Source organism: Eublepharis macularius, chromosome 4 (assembly GCF_028583425.1).
Source record: "Eublepharis macularius isolate TG4126 chromosome 4, MPM_Emac_v1.0, whole genome shotgun sequence".
Classification (NCBI taxonomy): domain Eukaryota; kingdom Metazoa; phylum Chordata; class Lepidosauria; order Squamata; family Eublepharidae; genus Eublepharis; species Eublepharis macularius.
In genome coordinates this window covers 173,495,228-173,521,645 of record NC_072793.1, presented here as the reverse complement: position 1 = coordinate 173,521,645, position 26,418 = coordinate 173,495,228, and the positions used below count along the sequence as shown (strand labels likewise).

The 26,418-nt window shown below is 45.3% G+C and overlaps 1 protein-coding gene across 1 annotated transcript; it reads right to left on the bottom strand.

Annotated features, from left to right (window-relative positions):
- Window positions 1-493: 493 nt before the first annotated feature.
- LOC129327859 (zinc finger protein 850-like) lies at window positions 494-24,849 on the bottom strand. Its single transcript, XM_054976609.1, has 10 exons — window positions 24,728-24,849; window positions 21,481-23,140; window positions 18,213-18,334; window positions 17,641-17,861; window positions 17,470-17,544; window positions 8,624-9,070; window positions 8,411-8,459; window positions 6,255-6,334; window positions 5,904-6,030; window positions 494-3,645 (listed from the first exon to the last, which is right to left on the bottom strand). Exons 1-10 carry the CDS (start codon window positions 24,759-24,761, stop codon window positions 1,730-1,732), a joined length of 4,731 nt encoding a protein of 1,576 aa, XP_054832584.1. The 5' UTR covers window positions 24,762-24,849; the 3' UTR covers window positions 494-1,729.
- Window positions 24,850-26,418: the final 1,569 nt, after the last annotated feature.

Here is a 26,418-nt window from a genome sequence, read left to right as displayed (position 1 = left end):
ACTATCTTATAACTTCAAACACCAGACAAGATTATCTATATATGAAAAATCTTCGCCACTTGGAAAGAAGCTTTGGAACTTTCTTTTTATATTTGATTACGGCAGCAAGAGTACTCTCAGCACAAAAGTGGAAAACTCCAACATTGCCTACAGTGGACTAATGGTGGATAAAAGTGTTGGAGTTTGCGTAGATGGCAAAACTCACTGCACTGATTCGAGGAAAGATATTAGTAACATTTTTGAGTGAATGGAAACCGTTTATAGACTTTTTACATGAAACGGATAATAAGGACTTGATGACATCTGCATTTATGGATTAAGAATAATGAACAATAGAAAAAAGAGGGCCCTTATGTTTAACTTAGAATAAGTGCGACTCTGAAAATGATCCATATTTGTGGCGGAGAAAATCGGAACGCAATTTGTAGTTTAAGGGTTTCTTTTTATTTTCTTTTTTCACTTGTTTATGTATTGTTAGTTTGTATTTTTTAGATTTTTTAAATCCTATATGTTGTCTATAGCTTTTACGTTGTTTATTGTTTAAATAAAGAAAAAATCCATTAAATATATAAATATGTGTATGAAACGTCTTCTTAAAATATATAAAACTTATCAGTTCATTCTTGTTACATTTTGTCTTCACAAAGTCTATGTAAAATTAGTGATTACAAGTTTCTCATACATATGAATATCTTTTGGCCCTCAACCAAAACACCCATCATTGGATCATATCTTCCGTTTCTGTGAAGTTGGCATTCCTTTCATTTTCAGGTGCCTTCTGTATCTGGGCCTTAGCATGTATTATTGATATGGGCTGCATGACTCTAATCGACATAAGACCATTGGACTGTGTTACTCTTCTGCTTCATGCCCCTCTCCAAGGTTGCTCTAGACTCCCTTTGTAGCATGTCTCGCTATTGGACCAGGCTAGCTGTTTCTTTGTGCAAACACATCTGGTATGATTTTATTGATCAAATCCAGGAACAGTCCTCCTATATTTCTAGCTATATTCTTAACAACACACTCACAGCTAATGCACCTCACAAGGTAGGTGTTGTGGTGCAATGGGAGACCATAACAATGTGACCCTCTTTTGTGTCAACTTCGGGGAGAAAGGAAGCACAGACAGGGAAGGTAGAACAAGCATGTATATGTGCGTGTGTGAGTGACTGAGGCCTGCTCTCAAGCCACTTCAGACTTATGGCAACCCTACGAATTAACCAAAATGTCCTATCGTTAACAACCTTGCTCAGACTTTGCAGGCTGGGGGCCATGGCTTCCTTCACTGAGTCAAGCCATAACATTTTGGGTCTTCCTCTTGTCCTACTGCCTTCCACCTTTCCTAGCATTATTGTCTTTTCCAGTGAGTCTGGTCTTCTCATGATGTGATCGAAGTACAATAGCCCCAGTTTTGCTTCTAGGGAGAATTCAGACTTGATTTGAGCGTAAAACCTCCTCATTATCTTTCTGACCTCCATGGTAACTGTAAAAATCTCCACCTACACCATTTCTCAAATGGGTCAGTTTTCTTTCTGTCAGCTTTCTTCATTGTCCAACTTTCACACCCAAACACAGTAATGGGGAATATGACAGTGTGAATTATCTTGATGTTGGTTCCCAGCAAGCAGTCAGTGTCCGTCCAACTTCAAATACCACCTATCCCTTTGGAAGTTGCTGGTTGACTGTGGGCCAGTGACTTGTTCTCAGCCTAACTTTCCTTTCAGCAGGATTACTGAGAGGAAAAAATGGAAGGGAGGAGAACAATGTAAGTCATTTCGGATCCCTGTTGAGGAGGAAGACAGGGTATGGTTTCTCCTGTGTGGATATGCTGAGGGACAGAAAGGGTTCCATTGCCAACAAAGCCCTTTCCACACTCCAAATATATAGATGGTTTCTCTTCTTCATGGACTCTCTCATGGTAGCTAAGCTCTGTGTTTTGGTTGAAGGTCTTTCCACATGTCAAGCATATATATGGTTTCTTCCCTTTGTGGATACGTTGATGAACACTAAGGTATGCACTTCGAGCAAAGCTCTTGCCACACTCCAAGCATTTAAATGGTTTCTCCCCTGTGTGGATCTGTCGATGACCAGCAAGTCCTCCAATCAAAGCAAAGCTCCTGCCACACTCCAAGCATTTATATGGTTTCTCTCCTGTGTGTGTTCGTCGATGGGTAGTAAGATCTTTACTCCGAGCAAAGCTCTTTTCACACTCAGAACATTTATATGGTTTCTCCCCTGTGTGGATTCGTCGATGGATGGTAAAGTCTTTACTCCGAGCAAAGGTTTTTTCACAATCAGAACATTTATATGGTTTCTCTCCTGTGTGGGTTCGTTGATGGGTAGTAAGGTCTTTATTCCAAGCAAAGCTCTTTCCACACTCCAAGCATTTATATGGTTTCTCTCCTGTGTGGATTTGTCGATGGGCAGCAAGCTGTGTACTCCAAGCAAAGCTCTCTCCACACTCCAAACATTTACATGGTTTCTCTCCTGTGTGCACTCGTTGATGAGTAGTAAAGTCTTTACTCCGAGCAAAACTCTTTCCACAATCAGAACATTTATATGGTTTCTCCCCTGTGTGGGTTCGCTGATGGATAATAAGGTCTTTATTCCAAGCAAAGCTCTTTCCACACTCCAAGCATTTATATGGCTTCTCCCCTGTGTGGGTTCGTCGATGGGTGTTAAGGTCTTTACTCCGAGCAAAAGTCTTTCCACACTCCAAACATTTATATGGTTTCTCCCCTGTGTGGGTTCGTCGATGGGTAGTAAGGTCTTTACTCCAAGCAAAGGTCTTTCCACACTCCAAGCATTTATATGGTTTCTCTCCTGTGTGGACTCGTTGATGAGTAGTAAGGTCTTTACTTCGAACAAAGTTCTTTCCACACTCCAAGCATCTATATGGTTTCTCGCCTGTGTGGATTTGTTGATGAACAGTAAGAGTATAATTATGAGTAAAGCTCTTCCCACACTGCAAGCATTTATGAGGTTTCTCCCCTGTATGAATTTTTTGGTGTTCCAACAGATGTGCCTTCTGAACAAAACTCTTTCCACACTCCAAGCATTTATATGGTTTGTCCCCTGTGTGCATTTGTTGATGGATAGTAAGCTGTATCTTCTGAGCAAAGCTCTTTCCACACTCTAAACATTTATATGGTTTCTCCCCTGTGTGGAAACGTTGATGTGCAGCAAGGTTGGCACTCTGAGTAAACCTCTTTCCACACACCGAACATGCATATGGTTTCTCCCCTGTGTGGATTCGACGATGGATAATAACATCTTTACTCCGAGCAAAGCTCTTACCACACTCCAAGCATTTATGAGGTTTCCGCCCTGTATGAATGTTTTTGTGTTCCAAAAGGTGTTCCTTCCGAACAAAGGCCTTTCCACACTCCAAACATTGATATGGTTTCTCCCCTGTGTGGATTCTCCAGTGTCTATCAAACAGTGATTTATATCTGAATGTTTTTCCACACACAGGGCAACTGATCTTCCCTTGGTCTGGGGGGAAGTCCTGAGATTCAGCACCCTGAGAAGCACAGGATTCACTCCCCCTCTTCCGGTCTGGTCCAGTGCATCTTCTTTGCTGTTTCCCTTCTAGAGGCAGCTGTTGTGGTCCTCCCTTGAGCTTTTCCTGGGGACCATCAGGCTCTGGAATAAAGAGAAAAGGTTAGTAAGACCTTAAAGCAAATGTGGAATAAAGGCAAGGCCATTTACTGCTACTTTGTGATGACAGGACAGAAATCACTTAAAAGAGCAGTCAAACCCTGCCACGTATTATTCAACTGTTGCTTTTTCATGTATGGTAGTTTTATCAGAGATAAGATGATGCAATGGAACCTCCATGTTTGGAGGCAGTATCTCTCTGAAGGCTGCTTGCCAGCAGGACAGCCCCAGGTCAAGACTCCCCCGCCCCCCAACACATCATCAGCCTTGCATTGTATCACATCCAAGGTCCAAATGCCCTTTCTCTCCAAAGCTCCACTAATAATCAGAAGAGATGTTACTTGTCTAGGTGGACCAACTGGAGCAGCTTGAAAGGGTGGTAGTTCTTAATTTTAAGGACCTAAATGGCAGCTGGTTTGAATGCATTCAATACTAAGAGACCTGATCAAGTTTGTATTCTATCAATCAATGCCAAAAAGGCTTGTGAAGCTCCTTCACCTGCGCCCCCAGATGGACCTTTGCCATCTTGCTGGTTGCCGTTCGTGGGTGTCCTCAGGCCTAAGCCAGCCAGGGAAGGGGCCTGCACCACCTTGTCCCTTCTCCTGACTGAGGAAAACAGCCTCTCCAGAGCTGACTCCCAGCCTCCAGCCTCAGCCATCACAGGGACTCACTTATATAGGATTTCCTTATTGTGCCCCCGGGCCTCCTTCCAATCCTGCCCTGGACCCCTTGAATGGCTCTATTCTCAGATCTATCAGCTGGCTGCACTGTGTCAGCTGTAGCCCTTCCTGGCTCCTCCCCTTGCCCATCATCCACGGCTAGTTTGCCCAACTACTCCCCAGTCACGCCTCCTGAGGCCTCAACCTTGGGTTTCCTGTAGTGATGGACACAAACCGAAATACTAAGCAAAGTTCGTCACGAACTGGGCTGTGATTTACTTAGGAAAAAAAATTATGTTTAGGGCATATCGGGCAACATTGCACCTTTCCAATAAGCACAGTGTCTAATTGCTGTCATTGTTCCTTAAGGATGCATCTCTTAACAACAGGCTTAAGAGTTGAGCCCACTTCTGGTCTTTCTAGGAGGATGTTATCACTCATTAATTTTGTATTAAAATATTAATTCATTTTTGAGGATGTTTATGTATGTTTAAAGTATTTGCCTGTCTCCATGTCCTGGAGCTTAACCAATGCTGCCCTTACTGTAAAAGACTTCTATTACAGCACTGGAGACACACATGAATACATAATACAATGTACTGAGGATATTACAACTTTATCAATATTTGAACATATGGTATATAGACAACTACAGATGGACTTATTTTGAGACATTTTAGACATTCATGTGTACATCTCCAACTATTCTTGTCATATTGTTTCTATTTTACATGATACTTTATTATTTCATTATTTTTAGAAATAACATTTATTTTTAAAAAATTAAAAAATAAACGAGGCTGGAGTTTACCATCTGCCATACTGTCTCCCTCCCGCACTATTAAGTTCTGAGTCTCCTTCTCACAGTGCCCTTCTATATGGGGGTAGACAATGACCAGAGAAGGGGCATTTTCACTGGTGGCTCATTTGTAGAATGCCTCCCCTCTTGAAACTTGCCTGGAATCTCCCTTACTACCTTTCAACCGCCAGGCCAAAACACTTCCTTTCAACCAGGATTCTAACTAAGAGATTTTAACTTTTTAGCTGTTCTGTGGTATCTTCTCTCCTGAGGACTGATCTCTAGATATTTTTGAGACTACTCAATTGCTAGTTTCTGGTGTTCTTATGCACATGGCTTGTATAAATTTTAATACTGCTAATTTCTCTAGTGTTTCAAGTTATATCAATGTTGAAACGTACAGGGTGCTACAAACAACTCTCTGGAGAGACATATACATAAAGAAATATTGAATACAACTGGATCATATATAAAAATTTCCCACAAAATCAGGCACCGATAACTCTGTATTTCAGTCTCTGTTCAAACCTTTCTTTCACATGTGAAAAAGTTTCCTAAATATTGTCAGCTGTTTACTCTTAAAAAATCTCTCTTCTCCAGTGGGTGAAGGTTAGCCAAGGAGGTCCTATCTGGATACATCAAAAGAGGTCTGCACCTTGCCTGCATGTGGAGCTGCTCCACTCCCCTACTCAGAATCTCTATTGGAAGAGTCCTCCTAGGGTCCTTTTGAAAAGGAGCGATTTCTGTCTTAGGCACCTGTGAAACAAGAGAAAGCACAACCTTACCCAAAGAGGCCACATTCTGACAGTTTTCCTCCATGACTTCCTTGTGAAGACGTCTTTGGTCTGGATTCAGCAGGGCCCACTCCTCCTCCGTGAAGTGCACAGACACCTCCTCAAAGGTCACCAGGCCCTGAAAAGAGAAAGAACTTCTAAGGGCAAACTTCTAAGGGGTCTATAATTAGATGTTGGCTTTTAGGATTCAACCCTCCATCAGATCTTTTCATTTTCTGTCTAGTGAGCAGCCCAGAAAGCAGCCGAGGGAGGGGGAAAAAGAGGGAGATTTTGATTGATTCCCTGTGGCCAAGGGAGGGGGGGGGAGGCGCCCAGAGTCAGGATCCTCATTTCCACACTTACCGAGTCCTGCTGCATGAAATCGGCTTTCTCTCTGCCACAAACTGATGCCAAAGAAGGTATAGCTGGTTTCAAGGCACCACCTAGAAGGATTGAAAGATAACGGGAATGCATTCTGTCCTTTACAAGTCTTTAGTGTTCCAGTTCCTGGAGTGGGGAAAAAAGATTCTCCTTCTCTTGGTTCATGGTCACAACTACCTTTGCATCCTGGTTTCCGATAATTTTTTGCTTCCAATCATTTGACAAACCCAACCTTGCTACACTCATCAGATGTAAAAAAATGGCCTGTTTGTCTGAAATGCCAGGAACAGGCAGTCCTAAATCCCCCAACAGCACCGCAGCTCCCGTCCCAGAATTTCTTTGCATGTGGGCAAAAATGGCACAAACAGAAAAAGTCAGCCCTTACTATTGGCAAAGTACCAACAGTTACCCTCTTGTCATCCTAGCTAGGCGTCACAGGATGAGACACCACCAACACATCACCTGTATTGTACTTGCAATGGCTGTTCTGGAATTTTCCCCTGCTCAACAATCCCAGTCCAACTGCAGCTCTCAGATCTTGTAATGCTCTTACTGACTGACTGCCTTGAGAAGGTCAGGTGAGAAGGTCAGATTATAAAGGAAAATATAATAACCATGGAAATCAACAACTGTCAGGGAATATTCAAAGAGAATGATAAGCTCAGTGATGTCAAATACAGGTATTTACAGGTTGATTCAAGGCCCTGTTCTTCCCCTGTTCTACAACCCCAGTCCAACTGCAGCTTTTGAACCAGGAGGAATCTTTAGGTTCAAATATTATCATATCTTCTAATGTTCTTACTGATTGACTGGAAAGTTTTTTTTTTATCATAGCTATAATCTGCCTTGAGTCCCAGTGAGAAAGACAGATTTAAAATGAAAATGTTGGCCGTTTCCACATGCTGTTAAAGCGACTGGCTACTTAGTGAATGCTGGCAGTTTTTTTCACAGCTTCCAGACGCCTCCGATTTCAAATAGGGAACAGGCAGTTTCGCTTTCGTTTGTTCAGCGTCTTTTGTGAGAATGGGATCTCCCACTCTTTCGTGTGCCGGGTAAAGGATGCTGAACACATGGAAGGCAAACTGCCTGCTTCTGCTTTGAAATTGGAGGCATCTGGAATCTGTGAAAAAAAATGCCAGCATTCAGTAAGTAGCCCGTCGCTTTAACAGCATGTGGAAACGGCCATAATAACAACAACCCTGGAAACATGGTTGTTGTGGGTTTTCCGGGCTGTATTGCCGTGGTCTTGGCATTGTAGTTCCTGACGTTTCGCCAGCAGCTGTGGCTGGCATCTTCAGAGGTGTAGCACCAAAAGACAGAGATCTCTCAGTGTCACTGTGACACTGAGAGATCTGTCTTTTGGTGCTACACCTCTGAAGATGCCAGCCACAGCTGCTGGAGAAACGTCAGGAACTACAATGCCAAGACCACGGCAATACAGCCCGGAAAACCCACAACAACCATCGTTCTCCGGCCATGAAAGCCTTCGACAATACATTGAACCCTGGAAACAAACAGCTGTCATGGAATATTCATAGAGTATGGTGAGCTCAGTGAAGTCATATTGCCAAATACACATATTTACAGGTTAACCCAAGGCCACCTTTTGACCTTTTTTTTTTTTGGGCCCCTAGCACTTCATTTCCAGTTGGACAGAACAGGGTTTTAACAACCAGTGATGGCCCCATTCCACCAGCAGCCTTTCGAGGTTTGTCAACTTCGTATGTTCCTTACCTTGTAGTAAAATGAGTAGGAAAAAGCTTTTGATTTATAAGAATTTGGTGACTACAGGAAAAGAACTACTTACTAGCTCTCCAACTTTTGACATTAATCATGATTATTTGAATTTGGAGGCAGGTGTTGTTCTCATCTCCTTTTCTGCAGAGCCAGAATGGAGGTGGGCTGGAAATGTTTACATCATATTTTCTCCTGTACGCTTAGCAGATTCCAACTTGCAACATTATCATGGTTAATCCCTATCAATTTTCTTCATATTGGGTTGATTTTAAATCTGTCCGCTTCCCAAAACAGAAACCTCTGAACAGAAAAGCTAGAACACAGCATCTTTCCCACACAGAACTAAAAGGGCACGAAAGCAGCCCACATACCCTCAAGGAGAACACCCATTTCGATCTTACCCCGCAAAGATGTTTTGTGGTGATGCTCCTGTGCGATCTTCTCCTGCACCTGAAACAGAACGTGGGGATACCAGAAAGGGGAGAGTGATGAGAAAAGGGTGAGGAAACTAGCTAAGTGGGTGTGAGAAAAGTGAGGACAAACCATGTGGATTCTGTGGTCGCCCAGGGTCGTATTCCGTGCCCCAGACACACTACCTGGCCAAGCCCCCTCACCTGCTGCGGCTCCTGCTCCTCGCCCTCTGCCTGGCTCAGGAGGAAGCCCTCGGCCAGGGCCACCGCCTGGGCGCTGCTCTCGGGCCCGCAGCCCCGCACCCAGCGCTCCATCTCCGGGGGCAGGACGGCCAGGAGCTGCTCCAGGAGCACCAGGTCCAGCATCTCCCGCTTGCTGCGCCTCTCGGGCTCCAGCCACTGGCGGCAGAGGTGATGGAGGCGGCTGCAGACCCCCCGGGGCCCCTCGGCCTCCCGGTAGCGGAGCTGCCTGAAGCGCCGGCGCTGCGCGTCCCAAGGGCGCTCCTCCTCGTCCCCCGGGCCCGGCTCTGCCCTCATCCTCTCCTGCTCCACGGGCAGCCGCCGCCTGGCCCAGCCCGCCCCCCAGCCCCTCTCCAAACTCCCGGGCGGGAAACTGAAAGGCGAGTCTTCCCACAGAGCAGGAAGCGATCGCTGTTAGAGATCAGGCGGCCTCATCCCTTCGTGCTTCTCTAGGAACTGAGACGCTCGTTCCGTTTAACCCCTTCATGGAAGCTCCTTCCAGGTAAAAAAGGCTTGAGCCGCGTAGAAACCCATGGAATGGCCTAGGAGCTTGCTGCGGATTTTCTCCCTTGGCCGACACCCTTCTGAGCCCCGGGGATTGTGCCTGGTGGAAAAGGCGCAGAAGATCGGATCAGGGGCTACCCAGGAGGGAGGGAGGGCCTTGGGAAAGTTGATATCGGGCTCTCCCGAGGAGGGGCGGGGGGAAGGTGGTCTTCTCCCAGGAGCTGGGAGGCTCAGCATCCCTCACCCATGGAGGCAGACACAGATCGGGGAAACGCCAATGACTCAGGAAGAGTTGGGACCAGAGAAGCAGCCAGCCCCTTTAGGATGTTTATGTGGCCCTGTTTTGGGGAACGTATCTCCTGTTAACACTTTTTAAAATGTTTACATGCGGGGTATTTAAAAATCGTTAGGTTCTTACCCACTCTGTTGAAGCAGTTTGTTTTAGCTTGACGGGGGTCTTCACACCTCGGCCTCAGTTTTAAGCCTGGCAATGCTGACCAATAGAGGGCTGGTGTTTGGAAGGGAAAGGGTACTCTAGGGTTGCCAGTCTCCAGGTGGTTGCTGGAGATCTCCCGGAATGACAACTGGTCTCCAGGTGACAAAAACCAGTTCCCCTGGAGAAAATGGCTGGCTTGGAAGGTGGATTAAATGGCATCATACCCAGCGGACATCCCTGCCCTCCCCAAACCCTGCCCTCCCCAGGTTCCACCCCACAGATCTCTAGGAATTTACCAACATGGACCTGGCAACCCTAGGGTACTCTGGTCCTACCCAGTTTGAACCCCCTAGACCAGAGTTGTGGCAGCTGAGCAGGCCCTTCACTAGTGTGCCGTGGTGGTCAGGAACAGGTGAGGAAGGAGAGAGGCTGTGGAGGCCGAAGGGATGTCTAATGGTCTGGATCATTCTGGTCTGGCCTGATTCAGGTGCAGGCATGCACTTAAGAAACACTAGGTGTCCAGATCACTTTCTGTTACCAGATCATTTGGTTCCTATCTGAAAGATACACCTCAACATTGTTGATTCAGTATGTGAGGATTTGCCCACCACGAGTGAGCCAGCTTGACATCCCAATCACCCATATTTACATTTGGGCAATCACCACAACCCAGGTCGGTAGCCCAAAGTCAGCCAGCAGCCTTCCACGGCAGATTCAGGATTTGAACGTGGTTCTCCTAGATCCTAGCTTAGATAGCTCAGGTTGGTTCTTAAACCCTCATGGATTTGTTAAGGAGGAGATATGTTCCATCTTGCATCTCTGTGCTGCCCTTCTCCCAAACAGGCCACAAAGCAGCTCACATTGTTCTGTGCTCCATTTTGTCCTCACAACAGTTCTGTGAGGTAGGTTAGGCTGAGAATGTGTGCTAGGCTCAGTGTCTGGCAGCATCTTTCAGTGACAGAGTAGAGATTCGAACCTGGTTCTCCTAGATTCTAGTCCGACGCTCTGAGCACTCCACCACACTGGCTCGGATACCTCAAGGAGCATCCTAAGCCCTTGTTTTATGAGGGAAAATGTTCGAACCTCCCTTTCTTTGCTGCCTTTCTCCGCAGTATGGATCCATAGGAGTGGGTCACCTTGCCCAAGCTCTGATGGATACCTGAACAGAACAATCAGAGAAGTATCTCCTTATAATCCGCGTCCAATTAAGGGAGATTAACTTGCTTTTGTCCTTGAGCACCGTGGCCACAGGCAGAACAAAATTTCCTCTTGGGAAGCAGCAGCACTGCCAATGCATTACAAGGTTGCCAGCTCCACGCTGGGAAATTCCTGGAGATTTTGAGGATGAAGTCTGGGGAGGGCAGGATTTGAGGAGAGGAGAGACCTCAGCTTCCAAAGCATCCACTTTGTCTTTTTTATATATATATATAATAGGCTTTATTAGGTTTTTTTAAAAAGAAAATACTTTTCTTCTTCTTTTTTAAACACTCAGCTTATTAGTTCCATTATTTGTGTATATCATTGACTAAATAATTTCTTAAAGGAGAAAAGTATACAAAAAGATTTTTAGAACAGCCTACCCTCAGTCTTTCATACATCAAATCCAAGCCATCTGAGGTTTTGTACTTGTATTTTCATTACAAAAGGCAAAAGAAAGTGTGTATGTCGACTTAGCTTAACCAATAGTTTAAGTTTTGAAATTTAACAGCTTTACTAAGTTCCCTCTACCTCCCTGGTATTTCCCCTATTGATCCCAGAAGATATCTTGTCTCAACATTCCTATACTTTTATTTAAAGGAAAGAAATCCAAAAAGGAAGATAAAGGGTGAGGAGAACAGAAGACCACAAAGACCCATTTGCCACACTCCCTCTAGTCCAGTAACTAAATGTAAATAATATCTAATGTGTTAGAAAAGCATAGAGAATTGTATTAGGTCTATATTAAATCACATAAAACGGAAGGGGGCATATTAAGCCTAATTTCTTTCCAGATTCTCTAGGTTTTTTGTTGAAGCAATTTAAATAGCATTTAGAACATGGACATATAAAAATCACAATATATCCCATATACCATCCTTATTTGCAAAAGCCCCTACCAGCCCTATTGACCCACCCTTTTAATCTCACTTCAGTTTAAAGCTCTGTGCCATATAAACAAAAGGAGAGGGGAAGCTAAAGGAACAAGTGTCACACTCTAAGCTTCATTTTCTTTTTTCTTCTTCTTCCTCCCTCAGCTTCCAAAGCAGCCACTTTGTCCAGGGGAACTATTCTCTGAGGCTTGGAGATCAGTTGCAATTCCAGGAGATCTCCAGCTCCCACCTGGAGACTGGCAACCATAGTAGGGTTGTGAAATTCCTAGAGCTTTGGGGGTGGAGCCTAAGGAGGGCAAGGTGTGTAGAGGGGAGCAAGCTCAGAGCCAAAACACACGTTAAGAAATACCTAGGTTCAGCACGTGTTCTCTTACCTCAAGGTTTGCCGGGATCTGTAGGCATCCTGGAAGCTTAAAGTAGGCGTCCTGGAAGCTTAAAGATCTGTAGGAGTCCTGGAAGCTTAAAGTCCTGGAAGCTTAAAGGATCTGTAGGCGTCCTGGAAGCTTAAAGGCATCCTGGAAGCTTAAAGCTTAAAATACAGGCGCCTGTATTTCCCTTCCCCTTTCTGCTGCTCTGTAAATGCTAAACTTTAAGCTTCCAGGACGCCTACAGATCCCGGCAAACCTTGAGGTAAGAGAACACGTGCTGAACCTAGGTATTTCTTAACGTGTGTTTTGGCTCTCAGAGGCCTATAGTGTCATTGCTCTGGGCCACCAGCAGATACTTCTGCATCTAAGAGAAGTCCCTTCCCACCCTTCCATTATGAAGGGTTGCAGATGAAAAAAATTTATTCCTCATTTTTTGCCAATATGAAGAGATAGCCCAGTTTGAAATGGAAAATCCAGAAATAATTAGTCTATTTCTTTCCTCCTCTTGGGCTACATTTCACCCAGCGAACGCAGTTCACTTCTGTATTTGAATACTGGAAGAGCCCTACTAGATTAGACCGATAAAGGCACACCACTCAGAACAAAAAAAAAAGTCTCCTTTTGGGAGGGAGCAGCAAAACCAATGCTTGGAAATGTGTGGCTCAAGCCAGTGAGCCCAGCCAGAAGCTTCTGCACCTCCACCATGCGGTTCTTAGGGAATAGAAAATGGTATTTCCCTAGATATAGAAAGGGATTGCTCTGCATTCAATGACCCTACATTAGCTTCCTTAGAGGCAAAAATGAGCATACACTGGCATGGCAAAGGGGGTTGAATCCTGTCTTTGATTTGCCACACTTTGCAGTGGAATTGGAGTGAAGCTTGCTGGGTAAACAGATAGCACCCTCTGGCAGGGTGAAACAAGGAGCTGGACCTTTCTGCTTTATGGAAAGAAGTCAGTCCAAGGGTTAAATGTTAGGAGTTTCCATTCCTACAGTCTCTGTATCAGGCATCTGAAGAAGAGAACTTGATTCTCGAAAGCTTATGCTAAAATAAAATTGGTTAGTCTTAAAGGTGCTACTGGACTCTTTTTGATTTTGCTACCACATTCCTAGAGAGGCATCAAGAAGAGCCACATGACTTGCTCCAAACACTTCCTGCTTCAATTCCTTTAAAGGGAAAAGTTAACCCTTTCAGTGCTACATGCAAGTGGTGAGTTGCTAGTGCCAGTGGGTGAAAGGGAGACCTGGCAGCACAGGAAGGGCTTGCAAAATGCCGTGAAGGGTTTTGTATGTGATGGCCAAACCCTTGAATTGAGCCCAGTAACTGATAGGCAACCAATGGAGTGACAGCCGAATGGGAGTGGCAGACATGCTCCTCCTAGATCCTGATAATAATTGAATTGCAGTGTTCTGCACCAACTGAAGTCTACGAGCTGACTTTGCGGAAAGAAATATGTCATATCAAACAGTGATTTATAACTGAATGTTTTCCCACAGACAGGGCAACTAAACTTTCCTTGGTTTGTGGAGATGTCCTGGAATTCAGCCCCATGAGAAGCAGAGGATTCATTCCCCCTCTTCCATTTTGTTCCGATGTTTCTTCTCTGCCGTTTCTCTTTCAAGGGAAACTGTTGTGGTTCTCCCTCTGACTTGTTTCAGTGACTATCAGCCTCTGGAAAAAAGAGGAAAGATTGGCAAGACCTTAAAGCAAAATCAGAATCTAGGGAGTGCATTACATTAGTGTTGAGTAGTCAAGTTACTACTATTTGTATTCTGCCTCTCCCGAATTCTGCTTAAGGTGGCTTCTTACACCCTCCTTAAGAAGTTTCTCTTGTTCTAAAGTAGAAAACTCAGACCACCCCTTGTCATGCAGCTGGCCTGTTTGATTGACCATTTTCAAAAAAGGCTGGAATTAATGGATTTTTTAAAAAAAGCCAATTGATTTGTGGCAGGATTTGACTCCCCTTCAAGTAATTTCTGTTCTGTCATTATTGAGCACAGTTAATGGCCTTTTTTCCCTTAATTTTTCCCCAAGGAAATGGTCCCCTCAGGCTTTCCAGGGGCCTGAGGGAACCATTTTTTTCCAAATCATACCAAACTTGGTGGGGACCTTCTCTTAACTCTAATCGACCCCCCATGTTTCAGAATGATTGGACTTCAGGGGGGCCATGTTATGGTCCCCCAAATAAGGTGCCCCCATCTGCCTCCGCTCTCCAATATTCCCTGTAGGGAAAATCAAGGGGTTTTTAGGTGGCTTAGGGTGGCATTTTGCAAGCAAAAAAATTAAAAATAGTGGACTCTATCTAGATTTGTTTGGCTAGTTGGCTATAACGTCATTTTTTGGCTAATTAGAAATTATGAATATTCAGTGAAGCATCAAACAAATCATAGTTTGTTTACGCTATTACATGAAAACATCTTATATATTTGCATAAGATAACCTATAAAACATACAAATCTAGATAATGGGTTAGAGTTCTGACTGGAAGAAATCTCATGAGATTTAGGCAAGATGTTTATCTTTGCATTGTAGATTATGAGAATCTTAATGCATTTTATAGAAACTTTGATTATTTTAAATTTAAGAGTTAATTAGGAAATGTTAGCAAACTTAATTTTTTTTAAAAAAAATGTTATTGGTGAGTACATCATTAATACATACATTCCCCCTCCTACTAAATTTATTTCAGCCCCCACCCTTTCCCTCCCCCCTCCTTATAGACTTCCAACAGCTTTCCAACCCTTAACCTATCTTATTGCTTAAACTATTTTCTACTATATTCTTCTAAAACATACATATATTGTATCTCTTAATCTAAGCCTGTTCAAATTCTTTTATATATACTATATCGTCTCCACTAATGTATCCATTGTCTACATCATTAACTGAACTAAGTATTTTTAATAAAGTCAAACTAATAATATTACTAGCTTAGGTTGATTAATAGCCAAGTTTTCCCATTAATGGTAAAGTTACTTCTCTCTTCTATTTCTCAAATCACAATTTAATAGTTCTCAAACTGCCACAGTCCTCCCTTCACATCCCATTTTTTTTCTAAATATTGTTTCAATTTCCCCCAATCTGCAATATATTCTCCTGGATCAAGATCTTTCAGTTTTCTTGTCATTTTGTCCATTTCTGCCATGTACAGCAATTTGTAAATCCAATCTTCTGTAGTTGGTATTTCTTGCACTTTCCATTTCTGCGCATATAAAAGTCTTGCTGCTGTAATCATATAAAATAACAATGTTCTGTACTGCATTGGAACATCTTCCATTCCCAAGTTCAGTAGCAACAATTCTGGGTTCTTATTTATTTGGGTTTGCAAAACCTCATTAATTACTTCAATTATATCTCCCCAGTATTGCTTAGCTACCTCACAAGTCCACCACATGTGATACAATGATCCTTCATGCTTTTTACATTTCCAGCATCTGTCTGACATATTAGCATTTCCTAGTGCAATTTTCTTTGGTGTTAAATACCAGCAAACTTAATTCTTATTGCCTTTCTGTGTTCTATTTTTGTAGGATTTATATTAATCACATATTTTCTAATTACTTGCTTCATTAAAAAAAACTAGGATGTATTTTCAATAAAAGAAAATAAAACTAACAAAGGTCTGTGTACCTTGATGAGAAGTGGTAAAGCAATAAAGAACCTTTTATAAATAAATGTACTGATAAGCAAATGGTTCAAAGAACAATTTTGCTTGACAGGTCTTGAACTAATCGCTGAAGCTGTCCAAGAGAAAAGATCAATCTTTCCTGTGGAATAGCAGAAGCTTAGTTAAGACGCAGGCAGGAGAGCCTGTTACACACACACACGCCCCCAAACTCCCCATCACCCCCAGAGCTGGCCGGCCAACCACTCTCCATTCTTCCCTATACCAAGAACTTTTAAAATTTCTTTCCCGGGGCACTTATGCACAGGGCAAAAGTGCCACAGCAGACGCACACTTCTGAATGGAAGCTCATCCCTGGGAAAACACAACAGAACCAAACACTCGCACCCCAAAATTCCCCATCACCCCCAGAGCAGGCTGGCCAGCCACTCTCCATTCTTCTCTATGAGGGCCAACCATCGCACCGGAGAATCACACACACATAAACACACACAAATTAATTGTCAAAAATTTTATTTTTTAGATTTCTTGCCCGCCCTCCCCACAAGCAGGCTGAGGGTGGGTAACAGCATTAATGGAACATTTCATTACTATTAAATCACAACACACAGCCCTAGATTAAAACAACAATTACCATCACACCAGAGAATCACACACACACAAATTAATTTTCAAAAAAATTATTTATTAGATTTCTTGCTCGCCCTCCCCACAAGCGGGCTGAGGGCAGGTAACAGCATACAACAATGTTAGAATAACACTGATTACCCCCCCCCAACAGAACCAAAGTGATTCAAAGGGAACAGCACCATAGTATCACATCCATTCCACCCAAACTAAACCAAACCAGGGGACACTCTTGCAACTTAGTCCAGCAGAACCATTGTCATTTACTGTGGCCAGGGTCTGAGGGAAGCCAGTGGAGGAACACCACAGAGCAGAACCAGTCAGTACCAAGCCACAAGCACACCACAATGGCATTCATGGAGCACAGTTGCAGAGCCCGCCCCCCCCACGCCAGCTTCAGGCTTGGGATTTAGCCTTCATCACCATTCCTCCCTGCTCCCACCCCGCTCCCCGCCCATCCCACATTTAACAGCAATGCAACAACACATAACAACATGCTCCAACCCACGTGGTGAGTAAACTTGAGTTTACTCAGCATAGCTCTGTTTGGCTGCTTCTCTGGGTTTCCTGTGATACACATTATGTGTCCCTCTGTAGTTTACCTAATTTCTCTCTCTTTTCCCATTTCAGTGGCAATCAACATTGCTGGGGCCTCTGTTCTCAGACATCAGAATAAATTTGGGCCCACAGGGATTGTGGCAGTTTTGCATTGTGTGTGTATGGAGCGGGGGTGAGTTCCACCCTCCTCCTGCTGGTGTTCTACCTAAGTTTCCTTTTGGGAAGAGTGTTATTCCCCAGGATATAGACTCTTAGAGGATGCAGGCCACAAGGAGGGCTCACCTCATTCACTCTGGAAGTCCATTCCTGAGAAATCGAAGAGCCGCATACTGACCTTCAGGAAGACAAACTGCTCAACTCTCCAGGGGAGAAGGTGAATGCGATGTGGGCTGACAACGTCGCCTGCATAGGAAAAGACATGCTCACTCTCCATGCTCATGGGAGGGCATGAGAGGAGCATCTGCACCCCAAGGGAGAGGTCCAGCCAGACTGCCTCCTTCTTAGCCTAGTAGCTCAGCAGATTGGTGGACAGCAACTTTTGGGGCTCTGCAAGGTGGTCCATCACCATTGCCTCCGCTGAATCCTGTCTCATGCGACTCACAATCCCAGAGGGGCCAAGGGCCCACTGGAGCATCTCCATCTCCATAGACATCCTGGCAGTGGCCGCAGGGGGAGCCTGCTCAGAAGGGGTGCAAGAGGGACCAGCAGGGCTGGGCCCCCCACCCGTCCCCCCTGTTGACAGGCAGCCCCTCTTGGCTTGCCTACATCTCACCTGCAGACAGAGGACATCTCTGGTGCTTGTGCTCCCATCCCACTCAGCAAAAGTGCCCTTAATGCACAGGTCACACGTGGTCGCCAACATGTACAGCTCCTTCTCGGTGAGAGGCTTTAGCCTGGCAGCGATGCCCTGCTGCAGCCTTTTCACGAGCGTGTACACTCCTGGAACCAAGTCTGCACGTGGTGCATCTGGGCCCCCAAAGGAAGCCAAGAACGCTGGAGCATGTGCACCAGAGGAATGACCAGGGTCGCATTGTCAGATGAGACCGCCACGGTGAAGTCCTTGAAGGGCTTCAGGACCTCCACTGTCTGGGAGATGGTGAGCCAATCCTCTCAGCTGAACTCACCCACCTGCCTCCAAATGTCATTCTCCGAGAGCCATGCCTCGAGGGCGGCCTGCACTTCACTGTGCCAGAAGTGACTCATGAGTCTCCAACATTTCTGCAGGAGACACTGGAGCTCATGAGTTGCGGGGTCCTGGGGTTCCCTGGAGGAGCCCAAACCAAACGCACCCCTCACCATGAGGTGAAGTTTGTGGGCCGCACAGTAAATGTGCTCCCAGCTCACCTGCACTACTGCTGCCCTCATGCTTGCACCACCATCTGTCATCACGCACGCTGCCCTCGCCTACCCAGTCTTCTAACTCCCTCCTCAAGGTGGCTGCGATGTTCTCTGCTATGTGCGACACACTGAGAAGCGCAGTGTGGAGCAGAGCCTTGCAGTACCTGGCCTGGTGGTCTCCCATCCGTCCCTGTCTCATTGGGCTTTCCACCCCTGCCCTTGGGTTGCCACCCGTGAGCAGTAAGTAACAGGTAGGCATGCTGCACACTAGAGCAGGTCCATATGTCGGACGTGAAGTGCACAGTTCCCCCGGCAGTGCAGGACAACTGTGCCTTCACATGGCCCCTGACAGCCCTGTAAAACGAGGGCGCCACAGTCCTGCTCAACTTTTTGTGAGCAGGGATCATGGAGCAGGGATAGGCATCATGGAGCAGCCCTTAGAAGCTGAAGTCATCCACTATGGAGAATGGCTGCCCACCTACAGTGATCATGTTCACGATATGGCACGTGATGCGCCTGCTCATCTTCTAGATCCCCCCTTTGGGGACACTAGTGCCCTGCGTATCAAGCGTCTCCATCAGAGCGGCTTGCTGTCCCTGCCCTACAGGAAACCATGGGGGGAGAGCACCAGACGAGCCTGCCTCCTGCTGGTTAGCTGGCAGCCATGTGGTGCCACTAGGATTTTCCCCCGAAGAAGTACTGCCTAGTGTTGCCTCTTCATGTGGCTCCTCATGCCAGACGTGGAGAGATGGTCCACATCCCTCCCTTGATTGATCAACGCTCTAAATGCTTGCACCAGGCAAAGCGAGGGTCTTCCGTTCTCTGGAAGTGCTCCCAGATATCAGATGTTAAGCGGGGACCCATGCTGCACAGGGGGACCCACGCTGCACAGGGGCTGCGCTCCTGTGAGGTGCTCGGGGCAGACACACCGTGCCTTGGCTTGGCAGTCGAAGATGGTTGAGGATCAATGGGTAGAGATATGGGCTCCTCCACCACCCTCTCCTCCTGCATGGCCATGAAAGGCCTGCTGCTGGCCTCAGAGAACACGGGAGAAGTCCCACCGATGGCGAGCCTCTCTGCCAGTTACGCCAACATCCTCCGTGTCCCTGGGTGAGCATGAGGGATGGAAAAGTCACGTTCCCCGCATCCACCCCAAAAGACTCCTCCTGCTGCCCCTTCTCCTGCTGCTGGGTTTCAACTGCTGGAGGAGGGGGGGGGGCTCAGCAGCAGGCCCCTGCCCAGTGCCAGCTCCTGCCTCAGATGCCTGGGCTGGGGGTGGCACTCCAGTAGCTGCCTCAGCAAAGACGGCCTTGCAAACCTTGCAAGTCAGGTCCAGAACCACAAGTCCAGCAGTGAGTCACCAGAATCCACACAGTCAGTCAGTCCAGATGTAGGCAGGCCGGCCGGCAGGCCAAGAGTCCCAGACCACCACAGAGACAAAGAATCCAGCAGAAAGTCTCAATGTCTGTCTCTAGGCCAGGGAAAAATGGAAGCTGACCAAAGGCCAAGCCTCCAATTTAAATCCCTGCAGCTCTTCAAAAAAGGCACACTCCTTCCAGAGAATCCCCGTTGGCTGGAAGGATGCTGCTGCTGCAGGACTGGACACTCCTAACTCCCCCCTCCCTTCTCTGATCCCCCTTCAACCTCCCCCTTGTACTCTAGTCATCCCTCATTCCCCCTCCCATCCAGTTAAATTTCTGCAAGCAGCACTTTACTTGCAAGCAACTTTGCAAACAGCAAGAAAACTTCCGCTTTCAAGCTTCCAGCCCTTTTATACCAGATGGGAGGACGAAGGAGGAGGCTGTAGTGAGTCACTCCATCTCCCCCTCCCCTCTGGTAAAAGAGAGTGGGAAGCTTGAAAGCTTGAACTTTGCTGGCTGTTTACAGATGCAAACAGCCAGCAAAGTGTTGCTGGCTGCTCCTTAAGCTTTCTGAAGTGATCAGAATCGCTTCGGAAAGCTTTGCTTTGGTATTTCCGATTTGGCCCAGCAATGCTGAGGATGATTTGGAAATACCAAATCTTTCTGAATTGGGCCAGATTCAGGCATTTTTGCCAAATCTGAAACCCGAAGCGCACACCCGTAACTAGCTGTCCAAAGGGCTCATATTCCTAACTAACTTCAAACACCAGACAAGATTATCTACATACGAAATATCTTCTTAAAGTATATAGAAATTATTAGTTCATTCTTGTTACATTTTGTCTTAACAAAGTCTATGTAAAATTAGTGATTACAAGTTTTTCATATGATTATCTTTTGGCCCTCAACCAATACACCCATTCTTGGATCAGATTCTGTGAAGTTGGCATTCCTGTCATTCTCAGATGCCTTCTGTATCTGGGCCTTAGCATGTATTATTGATATGGGCCGCATGACTCTTCTAATCTACATAAGGCCATTGGACTGTGTTACTCCTCTGCTTCATGCCCCCCTCCACGATTGTTCTATTCTAGACCTCTAGACTCCCTTTGCAGCATGTCTAGCTATGGGACCAAGCTAGCCGTTTCTTTGTGCAAACACATCTGGTATTTTCTTGATCAAATCCAGGAACAGTTCTATATTTCTAGCTATGTTCTTAACAATACAATCTCAGCTAATGTACCTCACAGGGTAGGTGTTGTGGTACAATGGGAGACCACAACAATCTGAGCCTCCTTTGTATCAACTTTGGGGAGAAAGGAAGCACAGACAGGGAAGGTAGAACAACTGTGTGCGATTATGTGAAAGTGAGCGAGTGAGGTCTGCCATCAAGCCACTTCAGACTTATGGCACCCCTATGATTTAACCTCCAAAATGTCCTATCATTAACAACATTGCTCAAACTTTGCAGGCTGGAGGCTGTGGCTTCCTTTGCTGAGTCCAGCCATCACATTTTGGGTCTTCCTCTTTTCCTACTGCCTTCCACCTTTCCTAGCTTTATTGTCCTTTCCAGCAAGTCATTTTGTCATTCTAGCTTCTAGGGAGAATTCAGGCTTGGGTTGAGCCTAAAAACCCCTTATTATCTTTATGATCTCCATGATATCTGTAAAAATCTCCTCCAACACCACTTTTCAAATGTCATTTTTCCTCCTGTCATCTTTCTTCATTGTCCAACTTTCAAACCCAAACACAGTAATGGGGAATACCACAGTGTGCATTATCTTGATGTTGGTTCTCAGGAAGCAGTCAGAGGGTCCGTCCAAGTTCTGATCCCACCAATGCCTCTGAAAGTTGCTTGTTGACTGTGGGCCAGTGACTCATTCTCAGCTTAACTTTCCTTTCAGCAGGGTTACTGTGAGGAAAAAATGAAAGGCAGGAGAACAAGGTAAGTCATTTCGGATCCCTGTTGAGGAGGAAGACTGGGTATGGTTTCTCCTGTGTGGATTCGTTGATGGACAGTAAGTTCTGAACTCTCAACAAAGCTCTTTCCACACTCTGTGCATTTATATGATTTCTCCCCTGTGTGGATTTGTCGATGGACAGTAAGCTGTCTCCTCTGAGCAAAGCTCTTTCCACACTCCAAACATTTATATGGTTTTTCACCTGTGTGGAAACGTCGATGTGCAGTAAGGGTGCCACTTTGAGTAAACCTCTTTCCACACTCCAAACATTTATATGGTTTCACCCCTGTGTGGAAATATTGATGCGCAGTAAGCTGTGTCCTCTGAGTAAATCTCTTTCCGCACTCCAAACATTTATATGGTTTCTCCCCTGTATGGATACGTTGATGGACAGTAAGGTATGCGCTTAGAGCAAAACTCTTGCCACACTCCAAGCATTTAAATGGTTTCTCTCCTGTGTGGATCTGTCGATGACGAGCAAGTCCTCCAATCAAAGCAAAGCTCCTGCCACATTCCGAACATTTATATGGTTTCTCTCCTGTGTGGAAATGTTGATGTACAGTAAGGGTGCCTCTGCAAGTAAACTTCTTTCCACACTCTAAACATTTATATGGTTTCTCCCCTGTATGGAAACGTTGATGTACAGTTAGTCTGGTACTCTGACTAAATCTCTTTCCACACTCCAAACATGTATATGGTTTCTCTCCTGTGTGGATACGTTGATGGACAGTAAGGCTGGTACTTCGAGCAAAACTCTTGCCACACTCCAAACATTTAAATGGTTTCTCCCCTGTGTGGATCTGTCGATGACGAGCAAGTCTTCCAATCAAAGCAAAGCTCCTGCCACACTCCAAGCATTTATAAGGTTTCTCCCCTGTGTGGCTTCGTCGATGGTTAGTAAGGTATTTACTCCGAGCAAAGCTCTTTCCACACTCCATGCATTTATATGGTTTCTCCCCTGTGTGGCTTCGTCGATGGACAATAAGATGTGTCCTCTGAGCAAAGCTCTTTCCACACTCCAAACATTTATATGGTTTCTCACCTGTGTGGATTCGTTGATGTGCAGTAAGGGTGCCTCTGTGAGTAAACCGCTTTCCACAGTCCAAACATTTATATGGTTTCTCCCCTGTGTGAACTCGCTGATGTGAAGTAAGGTTGCCACTGTGAATAAATCTCTTTCCACACTCCAAACATGTATATGGTTTCTCCCCTGTGTGGATTCGACGGTGGATAGTAACATCTCTACTCCGAGCAAAGCTCTTACCACACTCCAAGCATTTATGAGATATCTGCCCTGTATGAATGTTGTTGTGTTGCAAAAGGAGTTCCTTCCGAACAAAAGCCTTTCCGCACTCCAAACATTGATATGGTTTCTTCCCTGTATGGATTGTCCAGTGTCTATCAAACACTGATTTATATCTAAATGTTTTTCTACACACAGGGCAACTGATCTTTCCTTGGTCTGGGGAGAAGTCCTGGGATTCAGGACCCTGAGAAGTAGAGAATTCACTCTCCCTCTTCCAGTCTGTTCCAGTGCGTCTTCTTTGCTGTTTCCTTTCTAGAGGGAGCTGTTGTGGTCCTCCCTTGAGCTTTTCCGGGGGTCCATCAGGCTCTGGAATAAAGAGAAAAGGTTAGTAATGTCTTAAAGCAAATAGAAAAGCAAGGCAAGAAGGCCATTTACTGCTCTTTGTGATGACAGAACAGAAATCACTTAAAGAAGAGTCAAATCTTGCCATGTATTATTCAGCTGTTGGTTTTTCATGCATGGTTGTATTGTCAGAGATAAGATCATGCAGTGAAACCTCTTTGTTTAGAGGCAGCATCTCTCTGAAGGCTGCTTGCCAGCAGGACACTCCTAAAGCAAGACTTTGGCTCTGCTTTTCTGCTTGCAAACCTTCCAGGGACTCTAGTTGGCTGCTGTGGGTAATGGAAGGCTGGTCTAGAGGGACCTCTGGCAGATCTCTCACCTCACAAATGCTGTTTTGATCTTCTTAAAAGAAGGGCAGGATAAAAGGCAAGAATTCACAGAAACCCACAAATGGAATGGCAGCCCTGTTGCCCCCCCAACACATCACCTGCCTTTCATCGCATCACATACAAGGTCCAATCATGCCCTTTCTCTCCAAAGCTCCACTAATAATCAGAAGAGATGTTACTAGTCTAGGTAGACCAACTGGAGCAGCTTGAAAGGATGGTAGTTCTTAATTTTAGGGACCTAAATCGCTGCTGGTTTGATTGCTTTAAATACTAAGAGACCTGATCAAGTTTGTATTCTCTCAATCAACGCCAAAAAGGCTTGTGAAGCTCCTTCACCTGCGCCCCCAGATGGACCTTTGCCATCTTGCTGGTTGCCGTTGGCTGGTGTCCTCAGGCCTAAGCCAGCCAGGGAAGGGGCCTGCACCGCCTTGTCCCTTCTCCTGACTGAGGAAAACAGCCTCTCCGGAGCTGATTCCCAGCCTCCAGCCTCAACCAGTACAGGGAATCACTTATATAGGATTTCATTTCCACGAGGAAAGAATGCATACTGCACATTCCTCCACGTGGAGGAAAGAATGCATACTGATAAATTGATAGAAGCTTGTATAGGAGGATACCATTCTCAACCCTCCCGGTTCCACGTGTGGAACTTCTGATCATAATATTTGCTCTTGGAGATGTATTATACATAGCTTGTATGAAATGTATTATGTAATGAATATTTCTCTTCTTGAGAATTCATATGTTTTGGTTGTAAGGAATGTATATGTCTGCACAGTAAGATGTTATAAAATTCCTTCACACACATCCTTTATTGTTTCATTCAGCTCTTAAGAGGTTAACTGTTATAGCCCTTGGTGGGATTGTTCCCCCCCCCCTTTTCCCCAATTGCTGTTACCAGGACTGGCCCCCTTTTTGTTACTACAAAGATGAGATGGGCAGGGAAAAGTCCAACAGCACTGGACAAAGCTTTTAACAAAGTTTACTAGAAGTTTATTTTAGCTACATTGACAACGTTTGGCTTTCCTCATGAATTTCTGGAGTGGATTAGAATTCTTTATTCAGCTTCCAGATCTAGGGTACTGACGCAAGGCATTTTTTCTGCATCACTCATTTGAGAGAGGTACTAGATAAGGTTGTCACGCTTCTCTTTTTGTGTCCTTTTGAAAAGGAGCGATTTCTGTCTTAGGCACCTGTGAAACAAGAGAAAGCACAACCTTACCCAAAGAGGCCACATTCTGACAGTTTTCCTCCATGACTTCCTTGTGAAGGCTTCTTTGGTCTGGATTCAGCAGGGCCCACTCCTCCTCAGTGAAGTGCACAGACACCTCCTCAAAGGTCACCAGGCCCTGAAAAGAGAAAGAACTTCTAAGGGCAAACTTCTATGGGGTCAATAATTAGATGTTTGCTTTTAGGATTCAACCCTCCATCAGACCTTTTCATTTTCTGTCTAGTGAGCAGCCCAGAAAGCAGCCGAGGGAGGGGGGAAAAGAGGGAGATTTTGATTGATTCCCTGTGGCCAAGGGAGGGGTAGGGCAAGGTGCCCAGGGTCTGGATCCTCAGTTCCACACTTACTGAGTCCTGCTGCATGGAAGCGGCTTTCTGTTTGCTACAAATTGATGCCAAAGATGATATCACTGGTTTCAAAGCACCACCTAGAAGAATTGAAAGATAACGGGAATGCATTCTGGCCTCTACAAGTATTTAGCATTTCTGTTCATGGAGTGGGGGGGAAAAGATTCTCCCTCTCTTGGTTCATGGTCACAACTACTTTGCATTCTAGTTTCTGATAACCGTTTGCTTCCAATCATTTGACAAACCCAACCTTGCTACACTCATCAGATGTAAAAAAATGGCCTGTTTGTCTGAAATGCCAGGAACAGGCAGTTCTAAATCCCCCAACAGCACCGCAGCTCCCGTCCCAGAATTTCTTTGCATGTGGGCAAAAATGGCACAGACAGAAAAAGTCAGCCCTTGCTATTGGAAAGGTACCAACAGTTACCCTCTTGTCATCCTAGCTAGGCGTCACAGGATGAGACACCACCAACACATCACCTGTATTGTACTTGCAATGGCTGTTCTGGAATTTTCCCCTGCTCTACAATCCCAGTCCAACTGCAGTGATCATATCTTGTAATGCTCTTACTGACTGACTGCCTTGAGTTGCAGTGAGAAGGTCAGGTGAGAAGGTCAGATTATAAAGGAAAATATAATAACCATGGAAATCAACAACTGTCAGGGAATATTCAAAGAGAATGATAAGCTCAGTGATGTCAAATACAGGTATTTACAGGTTGATTCAAGGCCACTTTTTGACCAATTTTTTTTGTCCCCTAGCACTTCATTTCCAGTTGGACAGAACAGGGTTTTAACAACCAGCAACGGCCCTATTCCACTAGCAGCCTTTCGAGGTTTGTCAACTTCGTATGTTCCTTGCCCTATAGTAGGAAAAAGCTCTTGACTCACAAGTTTTGGTGGGGGTTGTGATTTGGTGGCTACGGGATGGGAGCCTATAATTTTGTTCCTTTCCTTATTGACTCAACATTATCTCTCTGATTTTTGACATTAATCATGATTATTTGAATTTGGAGGCAGTGTCGTCCCCACCTCCTTTTCCGCAGTGCCAGAAGAGAGGAGGGCTGGAAATGTTTACATCCTGTACAGTTTGTAGACTCCCTCTTATAATATTATCATGGTTAATCCCTATCAATTTTCTTCATCTTGGGGTCATCTGCTTCCCGAAACAGAAACTTCTAAACGGAAAAGCTAGAACACAGCATCTTTCCCACACAGAACTAAAAGGGCACAAAAGCAGCCTACGCGTGCTCTTACCCTGCAAAGGTGTTTTGTGGTGATGCTCCTGCCCGATCTGCTCCTGCCCCTGAAACAGAAGTGAGATCCCAGAAAGGGGAA

Excerpts from the sequence above, each read along its gene's own strand:
- LOC129327859 (XM_054976609.1), bottom strand. The coding sequence starts at position 24,761 with ATGGAGGAAAACTGTCAGAATGTGGCCTCTTTGG. Across the intron at positions 17,545-17,640 it reads GAGATGTCCTCTGTCTGCAG|GCTCCCCCTGCGGCCACTGC; the intron begins GTGAGATGTAGG and ends CCTTCTGAGCAG. Across the intron at positions 6,335-8,410 it reads CCACAAAACATCTTTGCGGG|GTGGTGCCTTGAAACCAGCT; the intron begins GTAAGATCGAAA and ends CAATCCTTCTAG.